Below are 14237 nucleotides of genomic sequence, written 5' to 3' on the forward strand. Positions count from 1 at the left end.
TATTAACTTACCAAAGGCCCTGGAAACAGGTCGGAGCATTCGACTATGGATACTTTTCCTTTTAGATTTAGGAGTCATCTAGCAAGCAAAGAAAAGAAAGCAATTAGTAATCACAGGAAAATTATCCCACCACTTTAGAAATACTGGTAAGTTTTAGTCTAGCTCAAAAATCTATTTGTTTGCTCTGAGAATGGTTGAATAACTTTGTTTCAATTAAATTATTCCATATTCATGAAAAATAACATTTCACATTTGTATAATTTTTTTCCTCAAAAACTATATTCATGCTGATATTTAATAACCAGAACTGAAGTCTTTTAAACAATATTAGCAAATTGCATAATTTTCATTCCAACCTATGAGAAGATTATCATAATGTGCAAAATTAAAGACAACAGAAATCAATTGCTAGGAATTCAAGACAAAGCCATTTAGTAACTGTTTATCATGGGAACAAATGAATAAATTTAGCTCAATTACAGGATCACATATCTTGAACTGAAAGGTACATCAGAGATCATGTAATTTATTTAACTCTTTCATTATACAGAAACTATGTAGATTAAATCTTTCTGAATTCTGCCTTTTAAAAAATTTTTTCTTTAGTTATAATCAAATGAAACTCTTCTAGAATTACATCATTTATATGTGCTGTCATGTTCAAAATATTGCCATAATTCCTGGTTCTTTTATCATAGACCATAAAAACAAGATCCCTTTTTCTTCAGGCAATTTTCTCTTTAACTGATAAATTTTAGCACTGGGTACTTAACACACAGTTAACTCTTAGTCATAAAAAGCTACCTACTTAGTCCCACCAAAAGAGTAGCAGAGGACAAGCTGATTAAACTCTCCAAAGTGCTAGAAAAGTGTGAGGTGTTCATCATTATAATCATCATCTTCAGCAGTATCTAGAATCATTAAAATTTAAAACTGGAAGGAATCTCTGAGACCATCATCAACACCTCTAATTTTATAAAAGAAAATATTGAGTCCTACACTGATTAAATTATTTCTGCTCCAAATCACATAGCTAAGTGTTAGAGACAGGACCAAAAAAAAAAAAAAAAAAAAAAAAGATATCTATCCTAGTGTTCTTATCGCTATACTGTACCTTTATAGACATACTTATGAATTTTAAGATTAAAAAAAAAAAACCAACAAATTATTTTGAGAAATAAGAAAACTTGATTTGTGAACTTCATTTTTATAGCAGAACTTATATTCCAAAAATCCAGTAAAAATAAAACTCTCCATATAGAATGATACTGTTATTGAGTAAACTGGCACCCAATGGACAGAGGCTTTATAGTTTCAAAAACATAGCAATTTTGTTTAAAGTGCATCTTGTTGCTAATATTTATCTGGAAGTAAGGTGGGAAAAGAAAGAGGAATGATCATTTTTAGATCTAAATTGGTAAATCTGATAGACAATAAATAGTAAGCCTGGATGTTTTAGTTGCTATTCTGTTAAAATATGTTGATATGATACCAAGTTAAAACATTCTTAAAAGAACAGGCTTCTGTGATTCTGTAATAGTTTCATTACCTTAAGATTGGCCATGAGAGGCAACCACTTTGATTGTAGTTCCTACTTCCCTACCAGTATGGCTCCACATAAAGACATGCTAGAATTAGATTTCAGAGACTGGTAGCCCAATAGGTATTCTTTACAATTAAGATCTCTCACAAGCAGTTTGTCTTCAGCAAAAACTCATTCATGAGATAAATGTATTGAAATGGACTTTATGCAGTATTCCTGCTCAGAGGTATAACAGCCAATGTAAATAATTGTCTTTCTAGTGTCTATTCTTTAAAGTATCTATGGTTGTTTCTCCCAATAAAATTCTTGCCATTGAATGGAAATAGGCAGAGTACACATAGTTGCTCACTGACCACTTATTGACAGACTCAAGAATGAGTAAAGATGGACACTGAAAAAAATCAGACTTTATCAACAAAATTCAGGATTTAATTCAAGGGAGGAGAGGTTTCTGATGCTGCTCTTTTTTCACTTGTTACTGCTGTTGCTGTTCTTTGGGGGAAGATGTGATGGTAGTAGCAAAAGGCAGAATCACAAGAAAGATCCTCAGGATTGGTATATGGGATAAGGACCTGGCCCTGACAAAAGGATATTGGGCTCATAAAAATAATCCACAGGAAAAAAAAAAATCGACAGAAACATGAAACTTCATATACTTTTCATCATATAGACAATTTTTTCTTTAGATCTCTGACAAAGCAATTTTTATAAAATGTGACTCTGTCCATTCCCTTAGCCTCTATGAAGGCATATACAATATAATCATTATGGAAGTCATAAAATGTACTAAAATGCAGACATATTAAGTATTCACAATACTGTAAAGTTAATATAAATATACAGCATTTCATCCCTTCCCCACCCATTGTGCTTAACCTTTATCACTAGTAATTGGCTATGGAACATTTTTATGAAGCTATCAAGAGATATTTAGACAGTGCTCTATTTTTTTCCTTGTATATCTGACAAGAGCAAATAATATTATCAACTAGCCTTTGAACTTTAAAAATTCTTGAAACATTTGGATCCATCTTTTTCAATGCAAGAAAAAAATTCACAGAAATGATGAAGTGCTTCTGCCAATCATTTGGTTGTGAACCTTTTTGTTTCCACCTCAGGTTCTGAAGTTTTCTTTTCTTCTTTCTGCAATCTCTTAAGCCAGCAGCAGAACTAGAATTTGATTTGACAGTTCTTCATCAAGAAACTCTTCTACATCTTACTCACCAACTTCTAGCTCCAATTCTTGCACTGATTTTACAATCATGTTTTTAATTTCTTCCAAAGCTTTATCTTAGTCAAATCCACCAGGACTGGACTATAGGTATACTTCCCCTCAAATTCTCTTCATACATGTTTCTGTTACATCTTCCATGCCTTAGCAATATTCCACATTATATGATAAATATTATAGATTTTCCAAAAATTTCTCGGGAAAATTTCAAAGCTGAAATTGCCTAAACAAATGTAGTATGTAAACAATATACCTTGAAATCTGCAATCACTCCTTGATCCTTAGGTTTAATAATAAGGCAGTGTTAGGAGAAAGGTAGAATCCTTTTACACTTTCATTAAAATCATTCCAATGGAGAGGATGATCTGAGACATTATCCAAAATAAGTAGAATATTGAAAGGACTTTCATTATCATTATAAAACTTCTTCAGAACAACAGGAATGAAGCAATGCATAAACTAAAATTCAAAAAAGATAAGGGTTATCCAAGCTTTAGGGTTACTGGAAATAATACACTGGTAGTGTGGGCTGGCTGATTCCTTTCAATGCTTTGGATTTTCTGAGTGGTACACAAAAACAAATTTTAATTTCCAAGTCTGGGAGGCTTTTCAAAACTCTATGCCCTGATACAGTTTTTTCTTCTTTCAAGAAGTAGGTTCAAGATGGCATTCTTTGATAAAATAGGTCAATTTGTCTATATTAAAGATCTGCTCTGGTAGATACCTTCAGCTCTTATTTTTTACAGGATCACTGGGACCTTCTTTGTTGCTTTAATATATGTACTAGAAGCCTCTTCAGACCCTTGCACATGATGAAATTCTGCAAGATTTTTAAATTGTGCAAATCAATAACTACTTGCTGTAAATATCCATGTTCTTCAAGGTACTTTACCTTTAAATATGCTTTGCATAAGGAATTTTTGTAATTTTTCTTGAGTTGCAAATTTTGTAAAGTTGGATTTGCATAATGCATATTTACATAAAGCATACCTTATATGGCAAATACAGAAATTGCCCCTTTTATGAACAGATCTGTTAGTCCTACCTACCCAATTCCAAACAAATCTTTAAGGTTATTCAATATCCTTAGGATAAATGGTCTGATAAAAAAAAAAAAAAAGAAATTCTTGCTCAAGTTGTACATACTTTGGCCACTTTTATCCTCCTAATTTCTCAAAGTTAAGTTCTTGAAAACAGGTCTCATTATTAAGCTTTATTGTGCTTATTCCAGGTGCTGGTAACAACATCAAATCTGTATCCTTCAAAATATGGTGACATTTCAATGGATTTTAAAGAACTTTTACTATTTTTTTTTCGTTCAGTTTGTCAGTCAATTGCCCAAATAGATAGATTAACATTTCCATAGATAAATTTATGTATACAGGTCAGCATTTTCTTGGAAGAATGTGACTTTTCAATTGGCCCCCAAATTACTACATTTTTAAAAACTTGTTTATAATTACTATAGAGTCTTATGCCTGACACTGGTAAATAAGATATCATTTTTCACATATTTTTTCTATATGGGATTTATTTTTTCTTACCCTTTCTGAAAAATTTTAGAAAATGTTAGTTTATAAATTAGGCCCACTATAACAACCATGCAAATTTGATAGCCATAAAAATCCTGGTAAAGAGGTATAAATAGGAAATGTGGGTACTAACAAAGATAGTTTTTCAGGATCAGATCTCTACTGCTGTACTTGAGTTGCCATTTCATTCTGATGAGTTTATCTTTGCAGATGAGTTATATCTGGGATGAAATTTTGACTTTTATAATCCTTCCAGCCATTATCTATTCACTTCCCCAACCTAAGAGTCAAAGTTGACTATATAGTTGTCCTTTCAATCTGTTCATTCTCATTGGTCTTTTGTTTATAATAAAACTTCTGTTCTGGAACCATGATGAGTAGGTTACAAACTGATTCTATTTATATGAAAGGGAATAGTCATGTAAACTCCACAGATATTATTCTCATATGGACTTCTCATGGAAAAATACAGCACCACTCAGTGGCAATTAAAATTCTGGACCTTAAGAACCTTTGCTTCCAAAGCTGTTTTTTATTTATATTTTATATATGAAAGCAACAATTATTCTAGAAATCCTTATGAAGCACTAAAGGATTATGTCAATTTTTTTAAAAGTACACCTTTAGTTGGGCAAATACAAAAATTTTGTTCTCAACCTATCATACTAACTTGCAATTGGGTATACTCCATCACTATTAGGGAACCAAATAGGGAAGTTCCCTATTCAAAGATAAGTCTGGACCAAATGCTGGGACCTTTCACTGTAAATTGCTGAGTACTGTTATTTGTTTCATCTAATTTTTGTAACTGAATTTAAATTACTTTATCTACAGTTTAATATACACTAATAGTTATTTTAAAAATGAATTATAACTAATGTAGAAATCCAGCATTCAAACCCAGAGCTTATTTCTGTTATACCAAGTTTTCAGCCTTTACTTTCTAAACATATAGTAGTTAGAAAGGCTGAAAATACTCAGAGCTATTTAAAATACTGCCTACTTCAAATTTCTATCCCCTAAACTCTATGTAAACACTACTAGTTCACACAATTCATGAAAAAAAAAAAAAACTTTCTCACCTGAAACTTAAAAAAACAAAAACAAAAAAATTCTTCTTAGAAGGACATTTAAAGATCATTATCAAGTAGGAAAAAGGTATATAAAGGTATTTCTAATGCAGGAAATTAATCATAATGCCAACTTTCCACAAACTTGGGTTTGCTATGATAATACAAAAAGAAATATAAAGAAAAGTAGTAAATTTAAACAAAACTGTTTCTTTGTGACATAAAAACCTGAATGCTTTTTTAAAACCTGAGTGACATTTTGTTTACACCTCTTTCACCAACATTCTCTGCTTGCTTTCAGACATATGACTAGGGATATTTTAAATTCATCAGCCGTTATGCTCATTGAACTTTCTTGTAAAATCCAATCTTGTCTCTAAATTGCTGCCTATTTCATTCAGAAACTGTGGATGGATGACAATCCAGTCTCTGGGGAGACTAGCAAGGCAGAGCAGAAGCAAACGGAGCACAAGAATGTAAACAAGTAGGGCCAGAAACTGCAAGGCTATCAAAAAAAAATACTTACACTTGTACAGCAGAGAGTCTCCATGCAGCAAAAAGAAAGAAAAAAAAAGAACATGAATGGAAGGGAGAAAAAGCAACAGCAGTTTTCAGAAGAGAGAGACTCACCATTCAGAAACACAAAGAAGACAGGAAAGCCAAAAATACATAAGAAAAAAAAAAAAAAAGAAAAAAAAAAAACCAAAGGAGGTTTGCAAGAATGAAGTAAAAATTTCACTGGCTCAAGGCAAATTAGCTATTAGGTTGTTTGTTTTGTTTTTAATAATCAAAAACACAATAACTTGAAAAATATTCATTTAAATATAGGGAGTGCCTTTCCTTATATTTAGGATTTCAAGGTACAATTCACCAATCTTCTCCCCATTCCTCATTTCCTCCACCCCCACTGTCCCTATGATTTTGATTGATGGGGAAACCAAGGACTTCAAAGATTCAAACCATCAAAGAAAGATATGGGAAGGCTATATCACAGGCCATCAGAATATCTGAATTCATGCTCTACATTCTGGATATGACTCAGGTGTTGACCTGGTGCACAAGACCAATTCTTGGGAAAATTGTGAAATAGTTTTGTGGCATAATTTTGGGGGGAATTCTCAAGTCTCTACTTTATAAGGCTTTTATTTCATTCTAAATGCCTTTCTCTGCAATATTTAAGATTTAAGCTCTAGTATGCTTATGCTCTTTTCTTCCTGTTGAAACCTGGACTCAGAAAAGGATCTGATTTTAAGCACATTTTTAGCTATGGCATAGTGCCTTACACATACTGGACATTCAACAAATATTGATGGTGATAAGCTGGAATAAAAGACTTCTTCATGTATTGAAACAAGCAGGCAGGGATTTACTACCAAAGATGTTAGTCTTTTTTTTTTTTTTTTTAAAGCTCTACATTTTAGATTTTTCTTTCTCCTCAATGGAATATTGATTCAGCATAATAAAAAGTACTTCAGACATAATTATGTACCTAATGGATCATTATAAAGCAAAACAGGGAACCTTTCTACTGGTTCTAGCCCTAGTGTGACAGTGAAGATTCCTTTTAACAAGATGGAGTATCCATGGCAACACTCAAATAAACTTTTACCTTTTCAACAGATCAAAAGTCCTTAGTTCCTTTTTTTTCCTTATGTATTTTTTTTTCTTCCACTTTTAGAATCCATCTGGGCAATGGCACCTTCAAAGTTACTCATTTCTTGGCTTTAAGAGGAAGCTAAAAATTTCAAAGAGCAAAGGACTTCTAATGGTGAAGAGGAAGTTATCCTCATCTATTCCATCTCATTGTTTCCTATGGAAAACTATACAGATTCAGAGACACTATGTGGAGATGGCCCAGGGGAAGAAGAGAAAGAAAAAATAAAGGATTATTTTGGAACAAAGCTTAGAGTCACTTAGTACGGACCTTTTAACTTCATCCTATCATTAAGAGGACACACTAACTTAAGCTTATCCTTATCCTTTTCTGAGCTTAGGCCCTGGGCTCTGCTAAGTGAGCTTTCTCCTTATCTAGTCTAGTTCTAGTACCTTCTCTCTGTAGATAATCTGGAATGTATACACTTTGTTTATACAAAATTGTTTGCATCTTATCACCTCCAAAAGACTCCCTCATTAAGTTCCTGTCTTCTCTGAATGATCTGTACTTAGTATAGTTCTTGTGACATAGTAAACAAGCATTTTTTAAAAAGCATTTACTGAATGATCTCCACTCTCCCACTATTTTAGCTTCCCTTTATGTGTTGTCTTCCACTAAAACATAAGCTCCTTGGAGGCAGGGATAGTCTTACTTGCTCAAATTTTTCTATCACTTAGTAAATGCTTAATAAATGTTTATCATTCGTTCTTTCATTCATTTATTAGTATTTTACACTTGAATGATAAACTACTGATGGATGATAAACAATAGAAGGCCTGTGAAAAAAACTGCTATGATCTGAATAGCTATTTTGTTTTGGTTTTTTTGGTCTAGACTTGACATTGGATCAGGGTAGGGACTTGTGGTATAGAAATTTTCTCCATTGTTATATATCTACAGCTTATATGTAAAAGTCTTAAAGAATTGCTTGAAACACTAATGTCATCATATTATATTCATCTACTCCATCTGTGTCCTAGGGACAACTACACAGGAATCAGAGACACTATGTGGAGATGGCCTAGGGGAAGAAGAGAGAGAACACTAAGTCATCATATTCAGTAAGTAATAGTAGCAGGACTTGTACCCAGATATTCTTGGCTCCAAGGGTAACTTTCTGTCCACTAACACCACTGTTCATTGTTTTAGAAATACAGACTGTCAAAACACCAGAGACAAAATTAATGATGTAATTTGGAAATGTTCTCATATACGTGTATATTTGTTCAAAGATAGATACTATAACTAATTACCCTGCATTACTTTACATTTACTTTAAAAATAAAAAAAAAATTATTTTATTCTGAACTTAAGAAATAAAACAAGCATTTCCATAACATAGTAGGATTGTATATGATTGCATATGAAACTATAAATCTATCATGTAAAACTTTGCATTACTCTAATAGAGTTTCAAATGAAAGAATGTCTAAATTATGGATAACTACTTAGAGTAGTCTAAAAGCTTCATCTCATTCTCTTCCTTATTAAACAAACTCCATTAAAAACAGAAGCTAAGATGGAAGTAAACACCAAGTTCCCCTGAACTTATCAGATATTTATTAATTTCTGGAGACAGAGAAATTAAACAAATTTGAAAATGAACATTATCACACCAAACTTTCCTGATCACAAACTATACAGAAAATTTTCCATTTCAATCTTCTTAATTACCATCTTGCCCAAGGTTAGATGAAAAAAAAAAAAAACACTATCGAGATCATTTTATATACTTTAAATAAAATGTCTGGTCTTTGTTTCAAAATACATCATTCCATTTTGAAAACAGAGATTTCTTAGTATGAAAAAATAAAAAAAATTTATGAAAAATACTGGACTTGAAGTCAGAATAGTTGGTATAAATGCCAATGACAACAATCACTAATAATCATCTCAAACTCTTCATATTTATAAAATGTGGATAATCACATTCATGCTACCTATCCCACAGGGTTGCTATGGGAAATGAGTTTTGCAAAGATTAAAATGTGATTTTGTAGTAGTAAATGACATTAAAAGCCATGATAGTGGCCACTCTGAATACTCAGGATGAAATTATTTGAAATTTGGTGGCTCTAACATAAAGAGATTTTCTATATAACAAATATCTCTGGAAAATTCTAAGATTAAGAACCAATTATTCTGATGCATTATTTTCATTTTCAAGTGGGCATTTTTGGGTTTGCCAGTCATTCTGTAGGAGAAAGGTTTTTACAAACATTGAATGGGAGTTGGAAGCTATAGAACTAGCAATAGATAGAAACCTTCCACATTTTAAAATCTAGAAAGATGTGACACCAGATAACCTTAGGTATTGGTTTTAAAAAAAATTCATTCAAAATGTCTTCTCTGTGCAAAGACATAGGTAAATTCAAAGTTGTACAAGGTCTTTGTAAAGCAAAGATTTCATACAATACAGGATAGATATGTACAAAAATAATTAGAATACAAGTATAAGAGAAATCAAGGGCATTTCAGAGGACACAGAAACCATTTTGAGGAAAGGAAGTTTGAGAATCAGGAAAGACTTCTTGGAAAAGGCAATTTTTCATCTAGGCTTTGAAGGTTGGATAGGGCTAACAGATATGGATGGGAGAAGGGAGGACAAAGGGCTTTTCAGAAAGAGGGAGCATAGAATAAGTAAATGGAAAACTATGGTTTATTTGGTAAGTAACGAATTATATTAGAATGTTGGATTGGTATCTGTGGGTTGATGAAAGGACCAAGAGGTAATGGAAGTGTGGAAAAATAAACTGAGTTAGATTGTGAGTACCAGGTTAAGGAGTTTGGCTTGGGTGGGCAACAGGGATCTATTAGGAATTTTAATCAAGAAAGTGACATGTAGAGAATAATGCTTGAGATTAAATCTGGTGGCAGTGAATGTGTAGATGGGACTGGAGTGGAGAAGAGAACTGAAGCAAAAGAAAACAAATAAAGAAGACACTAAAGATGTTAAATAATAAGAGAGCTGGATTGGATGGATGCAAAGGGAATGGAAAGAAAGAGATGGATGAGAAACAACTGGAAGGAGAAATCAATAGGACTCGATAGCTCACTGGAGAGCAGTGTGAGAAAGAATGAAGAGGTAGTGGGTAACTGGTTTTGAGCTTGGGAGAATTTAGGTACCATAGATCAAGCAAGAAGATCAGAATTGAGCATGAAAGACGAACTCAGTTTTAGAAAAGTTGAGGTGCTGGAGGACCATCCAAGTGGGACTGTGAACACTGAATGTGGGTCCCTCATAAAAATACAAAGTGATAGAGAGAGGTCATTTTATTTATGTCTTGTAGAGGGAACAGGATAAATAATGATAACTAGCATTTATAATGCCTACTATATGCTAGACACCATACAAAGCATTTGTAAACATATCTCTTTTGATTATCCTAATACCTCTGGGAGGGTAAGTGCTATTTCTATCCTCATTTTACAGTTTAGGAAACTGAGGTAGACAGAGGTTAAAGGTTTTGTGTCTGAGGTAGCATTTGAATTCAAGTTTTCCTGATTTCCCAGTGTTCTATTTCCCATACTTCCTAGCTAATACTTTTTTTCCAATGCAAAATAAATTCTTCACAACATCATTGAAGACATCTTAAATTCAACATGTCCAAAACTGAACTCATTTTCTTTCTCTTTTAAATTGTCTTTTCTTCTAAACTTACCTGTTAAAGTTAAGGACACCGCAAGTCTCTCAATCTTTCAAGATTAAGCTCTGGCTGTCATTCTTGATTCTTCATTATTTCTCATACTCCCAAATCCTATCTGTTGCCAAGACCTGTTAGTTATATCTTCGCAATATCTCTTAAATATGCATGCCCCCTTCTTTTCTCTGGTACCACTACTTGCTTAGTATTGACCCTCATCGTCTCACAAGTGGACTACAGCAAAAGCTCTGATATATCAAAAGTCTTCCTTCATTGTAACCTATTCTCCATTCAGCCTCCAAAGTAATTCTCCTAAAGCAAAGGTCCGATGATGTTACTGCTCTACTCAATAAACTTCAGTTTATTTATTGGTCTTATCCCTAACACCTCCAAAATCAACTACAAAATCTGCTTAGCCCAAAAAATCCTTCACATACTTGCAATCCAGTGGCCTCTAAGCTGTTCCATAATTGAAGCGCTCCATCTCTCAACTCCAAGCATTTTCTCTGACTATCCCCTATTCCTAGAAAGCTCTCCTCAATTCCATCTTCTGGCTTCCTTCAAGTTCCAAATATAATTCTACCTTCTACAGAAAGCTTTTCTCAATCTCTCTTAATTATTTTCAATTTATTCTATGTTGGAACATGGGCATACGCATATATATATGTAAATGTACACATATGTGCACACATTACATACATTACTATTTTTGCCTCCAAAATATACATATAAATACATATATATACATAGTTGTGTAATTGTGGACAAGTAACTTAGTTTCAGTTTCCTCAATTATAAAATGGAGCTAATAGCATCTAATAATAGTATTAATAATTAAATAATTATAATGAATAATAATCATGATAAATAGATAATAATTAAATTAATAATAGCACAGGGTTATTGTGAGGACAAAATGAGCTAATATTTATAAAGTGCTTTCACAGTATTTGGCACATAGTAGGTATTTATAAATGCTTTTTCCCTTTCCCTTTCACTCCCTATGTAGCCCCTTAGTAAATAATTGTTTGCTTATTCTCTCCTCCCTAGATTGTGAGTTTCTTGAGGACAGGCACTGTCATTAGATCTTTTTTTTTTTTTTTTTAAATTCCTTGGCACTTAGTCCAATAACTGGCACATAGTAGGGACTTAATTGCCTAATGATTGACTGAGAGGTTAAATGCAATATTCTACTGTAAATATTATTGATTAAGCAGTGTCTTGGTTACTAGACAAAAAGTAGGAAATCACAGGGATTGCAGATTTTACATATGCTTCTTCAAATATGTTTCTAGAAAGTCTAATGAGATTTGTATATATATAAACTTTACCAGGAATTCTTAACCATTTTTGTGTTATGGACCTTTTTGGCAGCCTAGAAAAACCTATGAATTTCTTCTCAGAATTATGTTTTTAAATGCAAAAAATAACACTGAACTACAATTTTGTTGTTCAACAGTTTCAGTCCTATCTGACTCTTCATGACCCCATTTGGTTTATTCTTGGCAAAGATAATGTAATTTACCATTAATAGAGTACTTTACCATTTCCTTCTCCAACTCATTTTACAGATAAGGAAAGTGAGGCAAATAGGGTTAAGTGACTTGTTAGGGGTTACATAACTTAGTAAGTACTTCAGACTAAATTAGGACTCAGGAAGATGATAAACCTAGTATTCTATCCACTGTACCACCTAGCTGCAAAGGAAACCAATTATACTGAAATCACAGTTGAACAAATATAAATATATTAAAAAAAAAAAAAAAAAAACCACCAACGTCACACACCTTAGGTTACAAATCCTTGCATTATACCTGTTTATTTTAATTTAAAAATTATACTATAATTCCAAGATTATGCCCCTATCTGAATCTTGCTTTACTATTACCCTTTAATGAAATAAATTTGGTAGAGTCAGATTATTTCTAAAGTGTCTCTATTAAGCTGAAATCATTGTGTTATATAAATAATTTAAGTCTAGTCAACAAATATTTATTAAAAGCTTATTACATATCAAGTTGTGTGCATAAAGAAAGGGAAAAATTTTCTTTGCTCTCAAGGATTCATGATCTAATGGTATGCATACAACTATCTATCTATCTGACAAATTTACATAGATAGAGGGTATGCATTATGTTCTACTGTAAAGATAAAGAGGATTATCATAAATGATTTGCAAATTTATTTTTAAAATCTATGTTGCAACACTAGCATTTTGGGCATAATTTGCATAAATTAGTTCAAATAATTCATTATTTTAGTTTTAGGAACCAGTAACAACTACATTTATTACTTATGCACTACTATTACTTAGTCAAAAATGAGTGTGAGGGAATAGGCAAAAAATTAGGAACTAATTTTTTTGAATTTGTATTGCTTTACCCACTTGGTATGAAATAATTTCATAACTCAAGCCTGTTGGCTGTTCTAAAGAAAATAAGTTATCAACTACGTCATCACTAGTGAAGTACAGGCAAAACACAAACATCAGGGTCACAAAAATACAGTAATTTTAAATTCAAAAAATAAAATTAATATATTCAAATGAGTTATGAAATATTCATGTGTGAAAAACCATTGGTGAGAGGTTTGATTTTTTTTTTAATGGGGGGGGGGGGAACAACAATAATCTTGTGATCCTTAAGCTTCCATGAACCAGAGAAATTCAAGATTTGACCAAAGTATTTTAAAAAATTATTTTTTTGGTGGTGATGGAAGGCAGCTAGATTCTCAGCATGTTCTACATAAAATGATGACTGAACAAAATGTGGTATGTAAATGAATTATTATTTTAAAGTAGTATTATCTTTACCTTAAAAATAATGAATGAAAAAGATGAATGAGAAGGCTTGTAAGAACTGATATGGATGTTAAGAAATGATTTGTAAGCACAAATTAGAGAACAATAATATACAAAGACCCCAGTAAATAAGAAAACAGTTTAAAGGCATAAAAATTCAGATTTATTGATCACTGAACAATCTGGACTCCAGAGAATTGATAGTGTTACTTTTCATTAACATGGCAATGTTCTATATGCTGCCCTACAGTTACAGAATTAAGGTATATGTTGTTAGACAACACTAATATGCTTATTTTTATTGGTTGACTGCATTTTTGTTCAGTGTTTTTTTGAGAGTAAAGGAATCACATTGGAAAAGACAATTATATGAAAATTATCAATATGACATTTAGATTCATCGAATGTGTTAATTAAAAAAAGGACTCAATATCATTTGTAGCAAAAGTTAAAATAAATCTTAATTAATTAATTAAAATTTCCAATTTCTGATACACTGATGAATAATTTTAAAGAATACTATATCTATATATATAAAGAATACTAGATAGAATACTATATATAGTATTCTTTAAAATTATTCATATATATGTTATCCTTACTCAAATGCAAATCTTTTATATTTCCTACCTCCCTTTCAAATATATATACACACATGCATGCTATAGATGCATGTCTAATCAACAAATATTTATTAAGTGCTTATATTATTATAACAAATACTTATTTAAGTGCATTACACATCAAGTTGTATGCACAAAGA

At 32.0% G+C, this 14237-nt stretch overlaps 1 protein-coding gene across 7 annotated transcripts in view; it reads right to left on the reverse strand.

The window, feature by feature from the left end:
- The window catches only part of CARMIL1 (capping protein regulator and myosin 1 linker 1), a 350539-nt gene that overhangs the window by 39412 nt on the left and 296890 nt on the right, over positions 1 to 14237 (reverse strand). For 5 of the 7 annotated variants that reach the window (XM_051970588.1, XM_051970590.1, XM_051970587.1 and 2 more), the window contains exons 30-31: positions 5903 to 5920; positions 12 to 78 (exon numbers count right to left, since the gene is read on the reverse strand). In XM_051970588.1, the coding sequence (XP_051826548.1) occupies positions 12 to 78; positions 5903 to 5920 (85 nt within the window). The remainder of the gene's footprint in view (positions 1 to 11; positions 79 to 5902; positions 5921 to 14237) is intronic. The other 2 variants (XM_051970591.1, XM_051970589.1) reach the window with 1 other exon arrangement.

This window comes from Antechinus flavipes, chromosome 1, assembly GCF_016432865.1.
Source record: "Antechinus flavipes isolate AdamAnt ecotype Samford, QLD, Australia chromosome 1, AdamAnt_v2, whole genome shotgun sequence".
Classification (NCBI taxonomy): domain Eukaryota; kingdom Metazoa; phylum Chordata; class Mammalia; order Dasyuromorphia; family Dasyuridae; genus Antechinus; species Antechinus flavipes.